The 15065-nt window shown below is 35.4% G+C and overlaps 1 protein-coding gene across 2 annotated transcripts in view; it reads left to right on the top strand.

Moving 5' to 3' along the window:
* Positions 1–9763, top strand: part of LOC137170358 (protein mono-ADP-ribosyltransferase PARP14-like) — a 33359-nt gene extending 23596 nt beyond the window's left edge. The window contains exons 20-26 of one of the 2 annotated variants that reach the window (XM_067573678.1): positions 1876–2079; positions 2910–3028; positions 3737–3972; positions 4098–4372; positions 5774–5913; positions 7489–7663; positions 8329–9763. In XM_067573678.1, coding sequence (XP_067429779.1) covers positions 1876–2079; positions 2910–3028; positions 3737–3972; positions 4098–4372; positions 5774–5913; positions 7489–7663; positions 8329–8612 — 1433 coding nt within the window. In that variant the 3' untranslated portion in view covers positions 8613–9763. Of the gene's footprint in view, positions 1–1875; positions 2080–2909; positions 3029–3736; positions 3973–4097; positions 4373–5770; positions 5914–7488; positions 7664–8328 lie in introns of both variants that reach the window. The other variant, XM_067573668.1, reaches the window with a different exon arrangement.
* Positions 9764–15065: the final 5302 nt, after the last annotated feature.

Below are 15065 nucleotides of genomic sequence, written 5' to 3'. Positions count from 1 at the left end.
AAGTAGATTCTGTCAGAAAAATCTGAAAAACTCTGAGAAACCTGCTCAAAGTTTGTGTCACAACCACCAGCCATTAAAATTCATCAGCCATTAACACTAGCTTCAAAAGACAGAACAGGAACACACTGACTAAATATAACCTTTTCAAATATGTATTAATGTTTTAATACAAAGTAAATTATCATAAAAGGTTTTATGAATAAGCCTTCATATCTGTACATATATTTTCTCTGAAAAAGTCTACTGGACAAGTTTTACTGTGGATATTCATGATTCCCAGAGGATGACTCCTAATGATTTGGTAATTTTGTTGACCCAAAAACTGAACATAATTTCCACTCCAGATTTCCTTTTAAAACATCTCGGCACATTCATGCTCCTTTTTGATTAGGGCTGCCACTAACGATTATTTTCCATCATTGAATAATCTTGAAAATGTTCAGGAAAAAATAAAAAATACCTGTCACAGTTGCAAATGTCGGTAGAGATATTCAGTTTACAATAATTTAAAAGAGAAAAGAAGCAAATACTTTTATAACACATTTCAGAGGCTTCAACCAGCAAATGTTTGCCACAAGAGCTGCAACGATTAGTTGATTAATCGATTAGTCAATTGACGGAAAATTGATGATTGTAGCCATTATTTAAATAAAAAATGCTAAAATTCTCTGGTTTGAACTTCTTAAATGTGAATATTTTCAAGTTTCTTTAGCTCTGTTTGATAGTTAACTGAATATCTTTGGTTTGTGGACTGTTGGTCGGGACAAAACAAAACGTTTTAGGTTGCATGCTATGCTTTGCATAATGGTGATGGATATTTTTCTGACATTTTACAGACCAAAGGACAAAACAGTTAATTGAGAAAATAGACACATTAATCTGTAGTGAAAATAATCATTAGTTCATACATGTCAACATTTAGGTTTCAAAATATGGGAGTTTTTCTCTGCAGGAGCGGGCTGGTGGATGAATTTAAAGACAGTGTTTTACAACGTTTTACGCAACAAATGCAACAAATCTGTCACATGTAAAAAGCCAGTAAGTACTGCTTTGCTTGTAGTGTCCCATCCACCGCCAGTATGTTTTACACAACCACAGTTAAGCCAATAACACGAAAGCTTACTGTATGGAGCCTAACTGTTTATCTGAGTTTGCCACATATCTTAAAATTTGGCCAATTCTTGTAAACTTAGCTGCTGGCTGAGACAAACCAGCCCTTCCTCACATTTTCAGCAGGAAAACTGAGTGGAGCGGAAGGCTTGAGAGAGCACAGTGACGAGTGACGCATATCAGACAGGGTCATTTGTGCATACTTACCTCTCCCTCTGGGTTGTGTTGCCAGGTACCACGACACATATCCCACACAGAAACTGAGAAACACCCATTTGATGTGCATCACTGTGAAGTCAGAGATTAATGGGAGAAATTAGCAATTGGGAGCACAGCAGGAGAAAGGGTTAAAAATTGGGAATGTTGGCAGGTATGTTAGTTGCAGCCCTGAATTTTTGTTTGACAAATGACTATCAAAAGTTAACGAAACAATTAGTTTTGTATTGATTGATTATTTGACAAATAGTTTTTAGCACTAGTTTAGCTCTAGCACCACACTCAGGAGAAACACGTTCCTAGCTCCACTTTTAGCAGAAGAAAAATTAAACCATCAGGATGTTGTTGGTTCATATTGTGGTTAAAAGTTGTATAACGTACATGTAGGTATATAATGGACACTGCAGCCTGTAGAGGACACCAACAGAACTTTAAAGACACCACCACCTATACTATACTCTATACTCTTACTGCCAATCTCCTTGTCCAACCTCACATCTTCATCTTCATCAACATCATCATCATTACCCATCCATGTCTACTTGTTAGGTCAGGGAGGGGCCAACCCGTCGGCGGTGGCAGATGCCATGGTCGGCGCAGTGGTGGAGTTTGTGAGGAAGACGTACCCGAGGTTTGTTCAGAGCGTGAAGATCTTGATCTTCCAGACGGCCATGGTGATGGAGTTCCACAAGAGCATGAAGAAGAGACAGGGAGAGGATGTGGAGAAGAAGAGTGTCTTGACCAAGTTAAAAGGTATTTAAATGTTTTTTTACTAATGCATCATGCACAGATACAGGTTCTCACTCACTATATGTCTGCATTTCTTTCCTTTTTACCTGTTCCTTTTGATCAAGATTAATAAAATGTTTTGAAGAATTATTTTGTGATTTCTTAGACATTCAAGGACATTGTGGGGTTTCTTTCTCTCATGTGAAAACCCAAACCAACAATGTGTTAGTTTGTCTCTTAATACTTTCCTCATTCCCAACTCTGTCTGTGGCTCTCAGCCACAAAGCCCATTTGTTCCTACTGAACACATAAATCTATAAAACTGGCCCACAAATATATAATTTCATTTTTTTAAAGTTTTTTAATTTCTAGAAAAGTCTCAATAATTTCCTAATTCAGCTGGCGACTGTAGTTTTCAGTTAACAAACAGGAGGAAATGGTGTGACGTTGATCAGGTGATTTGTTGGGGAATGTACTATCTTGTTCATCTGTGGCTCATTAATGTATTTTTAATAGTTTTTTGGACACAGTGGAGATGTACGGCACCAAGGAATAAGATATAACAGGCTTTGATCCTACAAGCAAATATTGTCCATGTATCTAATTAATTGTTGGTGTTTGTCTTTTCATTGGATTTGTTGATTAAAAGAACAAAACAGAATATAACCAGACCTATCCTTTAAATGTCCTGATATAGCAGAAACACTCTTTGAGAGATTGCATCTTACAAACATTTGCTGGTGAATCTGTTAGTGTTGGCCCTTTATAATATCATTAATTCATTCAGTTTCATCATTTTTCCAATGCTGAGGAAAATGTAAGACAACAAACTACATTGTTTTATGTTGTTTCAGAAACTGTCACTACGTTTTTAACAGTATCTTCAGAGGAACGACTCTGCACTGATCGCTTGGTTCTGGAGAAGGAGGAGTTTGAGCCCACAGTGTTTCAGCTGTGTGCTGATAACGCCAAGGTTAACATACATTTATTCAATTTATTTCTTAGCTCTTTGCTTTGAAAGAACTAAAGCTCAGCGATTAACACCTTGTTTAATCTAAGTTCAAACAGAAATGTAAAAACTAGTTATGTGCTTGAACTATTTCTTGTTTGAACATTTGGTGCAGCAAGTCTTGTTGTCACAGTAAGGTTGTCAGGCTTGGTATCATCGTACTGGTGCAAAGATCAAAACCAACCCTGTCTTCACTGACTATACCTGACAAGCAGATGCTGCAGAGAAGTACTGGGCGGATGGATACACTGTTGTTTGTAAAGAAATAGTTTCAGCAACTGTCTATAAAACCACAAATAATACTTTTTACATTTCTGTTTCTGTATGGATTAAACAAAGGAGACCATACATTGCATTCACCAATGAGAAAAAAAATCAGAGGCCTTATCTCATAATTATGACTTCTGTATCTCATAATTATGACTTCTGTATCTCATAATTATGACTTACTATCTCATAATTACGAGAAAAGATCTTAAAATTATGAGATAAAACTGCATAATTATGACCTTTTATCTGAAAATTACATTGACATTTTTGTCATTGGTGAATGCAATGCACTTCCATATAGTACATCTGTTGTGCTTCTGTTGTACTGCCTTCATTGAGATTATCAGGATGTATTGATGACTGTTTGAATCGGACACTTCAACCATTTCCCCAACACTGCAGGCTGTGAGTCAGGTTAAGAAAAGAATTGAGGAGCTGATTTTGGCCGAGCAGGCGAAGCGAACCTTCACCGACCCGTACTTCAGTCAGCTGTCGCAGGCTGACATGGAGGAGCTGAAGGCCCTACAGAGGAATCTGACAGTCAGCATCCGACTGGACAGGAGCCTGGAGGACCAGGAGCCCACCATCCACCTGGAGGGCCTGACCAGGGACGTCATGATCGCTGAGTCTTCAGTGAGGTCAGTCACCAACCAAATGAATTAATGACACACAAAGGACCAAAAACATAAAGTAAAGCTTCAATCCAGAGCACCAAATGCTAAAGTATTTGTTTAAATGTTGTTGTTTTTTTGCTGAACATCAGAGACATCATCCGGAGGGTGGAGAGGACGGAGAACGAGAGACACAAGGCCTTGCTAGTGAGTGGACTGGTAGAATGGCAGTTTCAGCATCGCAATGGGAAGATGGTGCCGTTCGACATTTACACCAACCTCAACCTCGAGAAGGCTCTGGAGAAAAAACAAAGAAATGTGACAATCAAGATTAACAACCAAATTTACACAGCTGATTTAATGTTTAAAAGAGCTGTTTCAACGAATGGACGTGAACAGTTGGAGCTACTTAGAAAAGACCTGAAAGGTGAGTCTTTACATAGTCCTTATTTAACCTGTTTAAACACAAACATGTTCTCATGCACAGAGGTTCATTTTGTAAAAAAAAATGAAAAATTTATAAGAAAAGTTTCATGAAATCTTAAAGAAGTCAAAAGAAACACCAAAGTACAGTTTACATTTTCTATTACTCTGTCATTTACAAGTGGCTTTTCAAGTGTTAAATGTAAAAAAAAAAAAAAGAAAAGAAATCATAGTCCATGAAAAAGTAAGAGGAGACACCTATTCTCTAGTTTTAAAAATTTGGACCATTTCATTGGCCAAATTGTTCTTTTGGGATTGTTTTTTAGTAAATGTACGTTCTATGGAGGTACATATAATCTGACAGATTAAATTCAACCTCAAAGTAAACACATACAGTAAAAGTTGGACCTGTACTCACTGTCAGTGTCCCAATACAGTGGACATTTGGGTTATGAAGAGTGAGGAGTTGTTTTTGTCCGCCACTTGTTCTGGAAATAAAGTCATTTTTCTCATAGACTATGGGCCTCATACAAGAACATTTTTTTTCTAATGAATATCTGATTTTGCTCTAAGTCAGATTCAACAAACTCTCTATTAACGGCCTGATCTTGTAGTAAATCTGGTTTCAGCCTGATGTCATCTGTTCGTGAGGAAGTGAACGTTCCTGAGATTTCATCATCAGCATCATTGATGCCCCTAAAATTGCCAAATTGCTTAATTGGCAAAAATTTTCCCAAAGAATTTCACACTGCAGAACTTCACGTCCTGTTTTCAGAAATCAGCAGACAAAAGCAGAACACATTTAGGAGTATCAGTAGAAGGGGCCCGAAACAATTAGAGAATGTAAATACAGCTGACCTTTGAGGAACTAGGAAATAAATGTAGTTACTATGTTGTTACATTCTAAAACAGTAATAAATAACCATCAAACACTCAAAGATTGTTTATGATGGAAAGAGTTGCTCTTGATTTTCAGCCTCCTTTTCCTCATCTGTATATTTCTTTTCAATCATTCATTACATCCAACTTAAACATCAGAGTCAGTAAATACAGAGAACAACAAGGACGTGTTAATACTGTGTTTCAAACGCAGACGTTTTTTTAATCACCATGGGTCTAATTTGCCTAAACTACACGGTTCTTCAGATGTGGCGGAAACACAAACTTTCAGTTCCAAGTTTAGTTCCTCTGGTTCCATATTTGCTGGAACTTTTTGGTCAAAGAGGAGCTTTAGAGTTTCTTTGCTTTTTACAAAGGCTTCCTGCTGGAGTATAAGGCACAGCCTGTTACACTTGTACACTGGGAGTTTATCATTTAGCCAGTTCATTACAGATTGAATATTTGATTTTTCCCATCATTTGGACAACACAATTTAAAACAAATACTCTTCTTCTTATTTTAGCAGATGATGGTGCTCTGCCTTCACATTGGGACGACATGAAAGGCGACCTCATGAAGCTGTTTCCTCTGACTGTGGGATCTAAAGAATACGGCGATGTGGAGAAGGAATTTCAAAAGACCGGCCTTTATGCAAACATCATCAGTGTATGTTCACTCTCCAATAATCTTAACTACATATTACTCAAGTACTGTACTTAAGTACAGTTTTGAGGTACTTTACTTGAGTATTTCCATGTGATGCTACTTTCTACATTTCAGAGGGAAATATTGTACTTTCTACTCCACTACATTTATTTGACAGCTTTAGTTACTTTTCAGATGAAGATTTGACACAATGGATAATATAACACATATCACATATTTCCAGACTTTGAAACAGGCAGTGATGCAAAGTAACTAAGTACATTTACTCAAGTACTGTACTTAAGTACAATTTTGAGGTACTTTTGAGGAACAAGCTTTTAAAATACAACACATTGTTAAAGATGAAACCAGTGGTTTCCAACCTTTTTGGCTTTTGACGTCTTACAAAAAGCAGTGTGTAGTCGGGGTCACATTTCACATGTCTATGAGTTGTTAACAGCTCCACCAAATAGTGATTTTTCCCTCTAAACTTCTCACATGCTTTCATTTCAAGAAATGTTCAAATGATCCAATATTTCAGCAAGTAAATGTATATAATATATATATAATATCAGACAGAGGTACCAAACCACTACTTTTAATGCAATACTTTAACTACATCAAGCTCATAATACTTATGTACTTTTACTGTAGTAGGATTTTTCATGCAGGACTTTTGCTTGTAATGGAGTATTTTTACATTGTTGTACTTGTACTTTTACTCCAGTAAAGTATCTGAGTACTTCTTCCGCTCCCAGTCCCTCAAATCATCTGTATCTTTACTCCTTTGGCATCATTAGGTGATGTTGGCTTATATTACAGCAATATTATTAGTGTCATTTAAACCCTAAAAGTGATTTTTATACATTCAGACAATTAGAATTTATACTTTCTCTTAAACATTCAAATCACCAGTGTAAATATTTAACTCTAAACTAAAATCACTGGTATAACTCTGACCTCAAAATTGCTAAAATATACATTGACATTGATACAATTGAATAACAGGAGAGATATTCTGTAACAGACCAGAGCTGGGCTGTTTTTCTATTTAATATTGTAACATCATATGAGATTATATGTTGGTGATGAAATTAATACTGTAATAATTATCACAGCATATATATATATATATATATATATATATATATATATATATATATGTATATATATATATATATATAAAAGCATTGAAAATGTACATTGACCAAAATTGTTAAATAGTTTTAATAGATAGAAATGTTAAGTCTCCCAAAGATGTGGTGAAACTGCAGATTCTCAAATATTTTCAACCTCAGACTTGATTAAGATTTTACTTCTTTTTATTTTAGTAAATTTTGAGCCCTGATATCTCACATGAGAATATTTAATTGTTGCTCAGGCCTGTATATGGACCTAGAAAGTATTCTGCAACTTAAGAAAACACAAGCAAATAAAGAGAAAATCTTTCACATTGAGAAAACAAACTGCAAATAAATAATAATAATAATAACACAAGCAAACTACAGGAAAACTTTCATGCCACCGCAGTGGTAAGAATAACCGTCATTGTGGCTTGAAAATGACTTACCTGTCATGTCTTCATTGTGTTGGCAGATTGAACGGGTACAAAACGAGACACTGAGGCAGAGCTACCAGCTGAAGAAGAAACAACTGGAGGCGAAGAACAAACACAAAAACAACGAGCAGATGCTTTTCCACGGCACCGGCTCCGACTCCATCGATCTCATCAACAAACAAGGCTTCAACCGCAGTTACGCAGGAGCACATGGTAACTAAAGCTGCACACACTCATAAAACAGTGGAATATTTACATCGATCAGTTTGAGATGAAATACTGCATGGTAACAAAATCACACTTACTATACTGCCTCACAAATTCAAAGTCTACTGAAGTGAAGCATTAAAAAATCTTATTAAAAAAACACATACTTAGTATACTCTCTGTCAAATATATGCTTAAAAATGCATAAAAATCATATGAAACTACACTAAACTTTGTCAGCTACTTGTTTTGTTTGGTTGTCAGTTGACAAAACTTTGCCTACCATAGAACAGTATTTTACATTTCCAAATCACTCTTTAGAGCAGTGGTTCCCAAAGCTGAAACTAGAGAACATTTGGCCTTTTGAATTGATTAATCAACTAATTATTTATTATTATTCATGTCCTCCTAAAATTAACCTTAGTTTCTTTGTTTTGTTTGTTGTTCTGATTTTATTTGCTGTCTGGAGCTGTCACTGAACTTCTGGCCAATAGAAGAACAGAGTTAATATCTACAAAAGTATTTTTTAAACAGTGTATTCAAGTCTCATAGTGGACAGAAACATGGTGCAGCAGTGGCAGTCTTCTTACTGAACTTCTTTGACTGGGAATCATTCATGTATGTATTTAGTTAATAATGGAGCCTGTGTTTACTCTTATTTTGTTCTGTAGGAGCGATGTATGGCAATGGCTCATACTTTGCGGTGGACCCTGCCTACTCAGCGCGGGGTTACGCCAGGCCTGATGCCAGGGGGCAGAAGCGCATGTACCTGGCCAGGGTTCTGGTTGGAGACTTTGTCCAGGGTAGATCTGGAATGATCACCCCGCCCCCCAGAGGTTCTGGAAATGCTTCAGACCTGTATGACAGCGTCACCGATAACCCTGCTAGACCAACCATGTTCGTCATCTTCAATGACATTCAGGCATACCCAGAGTACCTGATCACATTTACATAAACTACCATGATCCCACTGTGCAACAGTTCTGATTACTGCCATCATATGTCTTCTAGTTTAAATTCACAGTCTATAAGTCTTGTCACAGTCTTGATTTAGTTTCCAAACACTCAAGAAATGTAGAAGAAACTATCACACCGTATCTGAATTTAAGGTTAAAGTTACCGGGAAGTAGTTTTAATGAAAAAAAAACATTGAATATAAATATTGAATATAAATATTTTAACACACTGTCATTATTTTCCTTCATCTGGAATCTGTCACATTTTTTTTCTTTTGGCTGTAGAGAGTTATGGAGCTGTGTCGGACCGTTGACCTTCATCCAAACCTCCCTTGCCCTCATCGTTAGATTCTGTCTTTGGATATATGCAAAACCTTTCACCCAACTGAGATCACGTGTGGTTTTATGATAGGCAGGGTTAGCTAGTCACATCAAATCACATTAGATTTGATATAATTATGTAATACGGACCTTAAGTGTCTCTTGCGGGACTTTGTAGCAGCCATGTTGCTGCCTTCATATCTACAACATTGTATCTGGGCAGTTTCGCTGTAGCTTTCTGGTATTATCAGCCATGCTAGTGTCATGGCTCTATGGATGGAAATGTTCTGTTGCTCCTCAACTTTGGTTGAAATATCTCAACAACTATTGGATGATTACAGTGACATTTTTATGTTTCTCACAGGATGAATCCCTGACCCAGTGCCATCATGATGTTCACATTATTGTCTCTTAGTGAAATAACTCAACATGTATAGGATGGATGGCCATCAAATTTGAGTCATGTCCCCTTCAGTATGAACAGTGAATCATTAGTTTGACGATCCTTTAATTCTCTATTGAAAACAGTAGAAACACAACCACAGACATCTGAAAACACCAGAACCAGTTCAAGGAAAGTTGACTATGTGTGTTTAAGGGAATAAGTGGAGATGCTGAATTGCTTGTAAGACCTCGCTGTGACTCTGGACCTGTAAAGTTGGAGTGCCTTCATTAAAGTTTAAATCCAAATTCTGCCTCACGTGTTTGTACTGACACACCAGTATGACCAGTTTGACACACCAGAGTATTACCTTACTTACCTAACAGTCTATAAAATCCTCCACATCCACTGTGCGAGTCATGTTTTGCCTTAACAGCACCCCAAGGAATAATTTTATTACTGTTTTTATTTACCCAGTACAATACGTTGAAAATAAGTATACTGAGTGAATTACATTTAAGGGACTGATTTAGTTCTCGTGACACCTGCAGGGTTTTGTAGATTTGGTTTATTGTAAAATGTCAGACAATACCAAGTTCTATACCACCCACATCAGAGACTGAATATTTCTGAGGATTGTGCAGGGAATTATTTAGTGTGTTGCATATATTAAGGCTAAAGCATTGTGAGTGTTATTTTTTGTGTTATATTAATTATTAACTGGTGTGTTAGGTCTCAAGCTTTATCACAGTCTGAACAGCCATTAATTATATTAAAAATGTATCTCATTATTATGTCATTTCACAACTGAGCTTTAGTACCAAAGAAGAGACAAAAAAGACACACAGCCAAAAGAACACGATTAGTGTTCCTTCCTCAGAGGTATCGACCAAAGTTTCTGTTTTCAGTTTCAGGATTACAGTCCTAGCCTGAAAGCTCATAAAGTGGATGAAGAAAAAGAGAGAGAATGAGGAAGTAACAGCTTTCTTATTATTTGGCACTGACTCCTACACACATACACATATCAAATGACAAAAAGCTATCAACAGGTATAACAGAAAACCATTTTTTTACAGGAAACAACTCAGACTGCTGTTACTAAAGAGAGAAAGTCTCCCCTTTGTTCAGAATATAATTTCACTTTTTAAATGTGTCTCAAACTGGCTCAAAGTCAGAGACAAAAAAGTGAATCACATTAATTTAGTTTCTTTAATTGACATTTATTGTCAACGTATGATAAAATGATGCAATAATAATGTTCGTCAGGTAGGTCAGTAATGAATGCAGTGTGTGATGTGTGCAAACAAAACACAAAACCCTGACCAAGAAGGTGGAGAGGGAGGGACATCACAGATATATAAATTGGACTGTCCTCTCATTTTCTAAATGTCATCCAAGCTGCACAGGACCTGGATTATACTTGGGTAAGAGCCAGTAAACTGAAATACTTTAGTGTGTGTATATGTGTTATTGGAACTGTAACATATTCCATCGTGGAAAAAACAGTTAAACCCTGATCTCCACATTGTTCCATCATCATGTTTGAACTTGTTTAAATATGTTTAAATGTTTGAACTTGTTTAAATATGTTTGATAGAAGTGCCTGAATTTCATTGCATACTGATAGCATTCCTTGATATTTCAAGCTAACATACTGTGTCCCTGTGGTTTTCATATGGAATTTATAAATAGTCACCATGTTGTACAAAAGGTGTTTTAAATCTGACATATGAACAAATAAATAACTCACTCAATTCTACCTTTACTCATGTATCTTTTACTGCTAATAATCATTTACTTTATCCTGTGAAAATGTAAATGCAGGACTTTAACCAGTTATGGATTATTTTTACATTATGGTTTACCAACTTTTACACAATCTGAGTTTTGTGTCATTTCAAGCAACTGAAATTATTTTTACATAAGTGAGTTACCCTTCAGCAAGCATCAACACATCTGTTCAGACACCACTTTAAAGCCAAAGTTTGTATTAACTGTTTATGTTAAGTAACTTTGCACTATGTTGAGAAAAGAAGATTTGTCATGCCCCTACTTTGATATGTAGTTTCCAAGTATTCTACCTGTCAAAAGAATACAGAAAATATCACAAAAATCAGAGAGTTCTGAAGATGCTTCAGTGATTTTCTCTACAGGCTGTTCAATAACAGATCTCCACTTCCTTGAGTAGAAAAATGTGGGAGCAACTGCCCCAGATTTTGAGTTTGGAGAATCTTGAAAAACTGATAAATAACCATTAAAATTTTGCTGTAATTAATGAAATTAGAAATACATAACACACACACATACACACTCACACACATACATTTCTATATAGGTACACTTAGCTAGATTAATATTGTGTGTTTTGCTCTTTACCTTTCTGTTAAATAAATGTTTTTGGATATACCTGTTGTCTGTTTTAATGTTGCACAAGAGTGAGTTTTGCCAACCTCTGCTCTGCAAAGAACTCCAAATCCTTCAACCTTAACTAGCTATTGATATGGTGATTTAGTTTATAGTTGTTAAGTTATTAGTAAGTTATTTATAGTTATAAAGTTAATTATTAATCAAAGTTCCCGATTGATAGATTAGTACACTTTGAGACTAAATTTTCCCTGTTGCCTGTTGACGGCTTTTCCCTGAGTCCAGGGTGGTGCCCCGTTATTATTAATTCTTATTAATTATTTTATTGATTTTAATAATTCTACATCTAGAGCATAGTGAGCATGTTATTGACCCTGCTTTTTGGCCATAAGTGGAGGTTAGTTGTGCTGGGTAGCCTGATCCTGATGTTGAATCTGTCACTTTTATTTAATTATTTTTGTCCTTTGTGCTTTCTAACTTTTAACACAAACACTGAAGACTAATATGTTTTTTCTGCAGCAGCTTCGGGTTCACCAGTGTTAGACTGCCACCTGCTGGTGACATCACGGAGAGCAGCTGCACAAATAGCTCATCAGGTTCAGGAAACATTTTAGTGTTCAATTGTTCTGACAAAATGGCAGATTTTTTACATAGAAATAGATTAGTTTGCAAATAAACTGTCAATGTTTTGCTCAAACATTTTGAAAAAAAATCAGCCTTCAAAGTCGGAACATGTACTACAACAGGAAGGTGATTTAAACGTTATATTTGTTTCTGTCAGCAGTGGAAGAAGTACTCAGATACTTTACTGCAGTAAAAGTACCAATACACAATGTAAAAATACTCCATTACAAGTAATGAGCTTGATGTAGTTAAAGTATTGCAGTAAAAGTACATAAGTATTATGAGCTTGATGTAGTTAAAGTATTGCAGTAAAAGTACATAAGTATTATGAGCTTGATGTAGTTAAAGTATTGCAGTAAAAGTAGTGGTTTGGTCCCTCTGACTGATATATTATTATATATGACATCATTAGATTATTAATAGTGAAGCATCAGTGTTAGAGCAGCATGTTACTGTTGTAGCTGCTGGAGGTGGAGCTAGTTTACACTACTTTATATACAGTTAGCTAGTTTAGTCCAGTGGTTCCCAACCTAGGGGTCGGGCCCCTCCAAAGGGTCAGCAGATAAATCTGAGGGGTGGTGAGATGATTAATGGGAGAGGAAAGAAGAAAAAACAAAGTTCTGATACACAAATCTGTTTTCAGTTTTTGGACTTTTTCTCTAATCTTTGATTTTTGCTGAAATATTGGATCATTTGAACATTTATTGAAATGAAAGCATGTGAGAAGTTTAGAGGGAAAAATCACTATTTGGTGGAGCTGTTAACAACTCATAGACATGTGAAATGTGACCCCGACTACACACTGCTTTTTGTAAGACGTCAAAAGCCAAAAAGGTTGGAAACCACTGGTTTCATCTTTAACAATGTGTTGTATTTTAAAAGCTTGTTATATTATCCATTGTGTCAAATCTTCATCTGAAAAGTAACTAAAACTGTCAAATAAATGTAGTGGAGTAGAAAGTACAATATTTCCCTCTGAAATGTAGAAAGTAGCATCACATGGAAATACTCAAGTAAAGTACAAGTACCTCAAACTGTACTTAAGTACAATACTTGAGTAAATGTACTTAGTTACTTTCAACCACTTTACATGGTTTTACTTTACATTAGTTTAAATTTTGATGCTGATTCATACAGTCTACTGACTTTTAAAATTACATTTAAATAGCATTTTTATTGAAGTTCGAAATTTGGTCGCAGATTGAGAACATATTGATGAGTCCTGGACTAAAATGTTTGTATGCACAGTTTAATGACCTTGATAAAGACCCCACAGAGGTTAAATACCCGAGACTCCTCACCAGTCAGTTAGAACTGGAGAAGCCTCTTGGATGAGGCAAAATGACTTCAAGTATCTACAACATAGTCCAGTCGTCCTCGATTCAACTCTCCTTGGATAATCATGATCTGGATGACTGAGAATCTTCACAGATACCCAATATTAACATTAACTTTGGCTTTTTAATTTTTTTTTTTACTCAGTGCAGAAGATAAATCATTAAAAGCAAATGATTAAACTTTGTCCTCGATTCAACCTTCATTGGATAAATATTGTGTGACTTTAATGAGATGTAGCTGCTTGATGCTTCAGGCCTCAAACTGACTAAAATGAGCAATATTTCCATTCAGTCCTCATTTCTACACCGTAAAAACAGCTAAATTATAGATTTTTTTTTAAGTAACCCAATATTTACATTAACTTCGGCTTTTTAAATATCAGTGCAGAAAATAAATCATTAAAAGCAAATGATTAAACTTTGCCAACACATTACAAACACATTCATCATTCCAGGTCAAATCCAAAGCTGACTGAGCTTTTCCATCTCTGCTCCCAAACTGTGGAACAGTTTGCCTTCACTGTCAGATCTTCTATCATCACTTTTAAATCCAAGCTAAAGACCTTCATAGAATCACTGTAAGTACCCTTAAATTTTAATAGTGTGATAAAATTGTTAACTTTGTCTGTTACAGTTCCTTATGTATCACTTTGTTTTTGTTATTTAACTGTATTTTTCATTGTTCTATAAAGCACTTTGGTCTGTTTTAAATGTGCTCTATAAATAAAATTGACTTGACTTGATGTTACCCCCAAAATGCACAAGAACCATTCTGTTCATACTGAAATCATGTTCAAACACTGAATACATTTTTCAGTAAACAGATCATGTTATTAAAAGAGACATTATCCACAGTCTAACCCTGAGTGTCTGAGGTTAATGTGGTTAAAGATAATTGGACTTATGATTCAGATTTTGTTCTGATATGATTAGTTTTTCCTATGAAAACTTTATATGGTTGTAATTCATGACATAAAATGGAGAAATGAAAATTAGCTAGTTTAATAGGTAATTCATCTACAAAATAGTTACATTTAAGACAAAATTAAATTCCACAACATTACTAAACAAATATTTGGGATATTTTTTCCACATGCTACTTTTGTTATTTAGAACATTGATAACCCAATTAATTTTAAACTATTGTTAAGTGTTTCATAATCTAAGACCTCCAGGCCTTTATTATATTTGCTGTCATACAAAATATCTCTTTTTAAGTAATGAGGTTTATTCTGTGAATTAAATATTCTATAAATTTCAGTTGGCATATCAAAAGAAAGTGATGCATACAGACCTGGAAAGACCTTCAGCCTTTGATAAACGAATTCTTCCTTGTAATGATAAATCTCTAGATAACCATGTATTAAATCTTCCTTTGGTTTGGTTAATAATTGACTCAAAATTCAATTTTGCATGTATTTTTT

The sequence above is a fragment of the Thunnus thynnus genome, chromosome 2 (assembly GCF_963924715.1).
Source record: "Thunnus thynnus chromosome 2, fThuThy2.1, whole genome shotgun sequence".
NCBI classification, from domain to species: Eukaryota; Metazoa; Chordata; class Actinopteri; order Scombriformes; family Scombridae; genus Thunnus; species Thunnus thynnus.
This window is presented reverse-complemented; position numbering and strand designations above follow the sequence as displayed.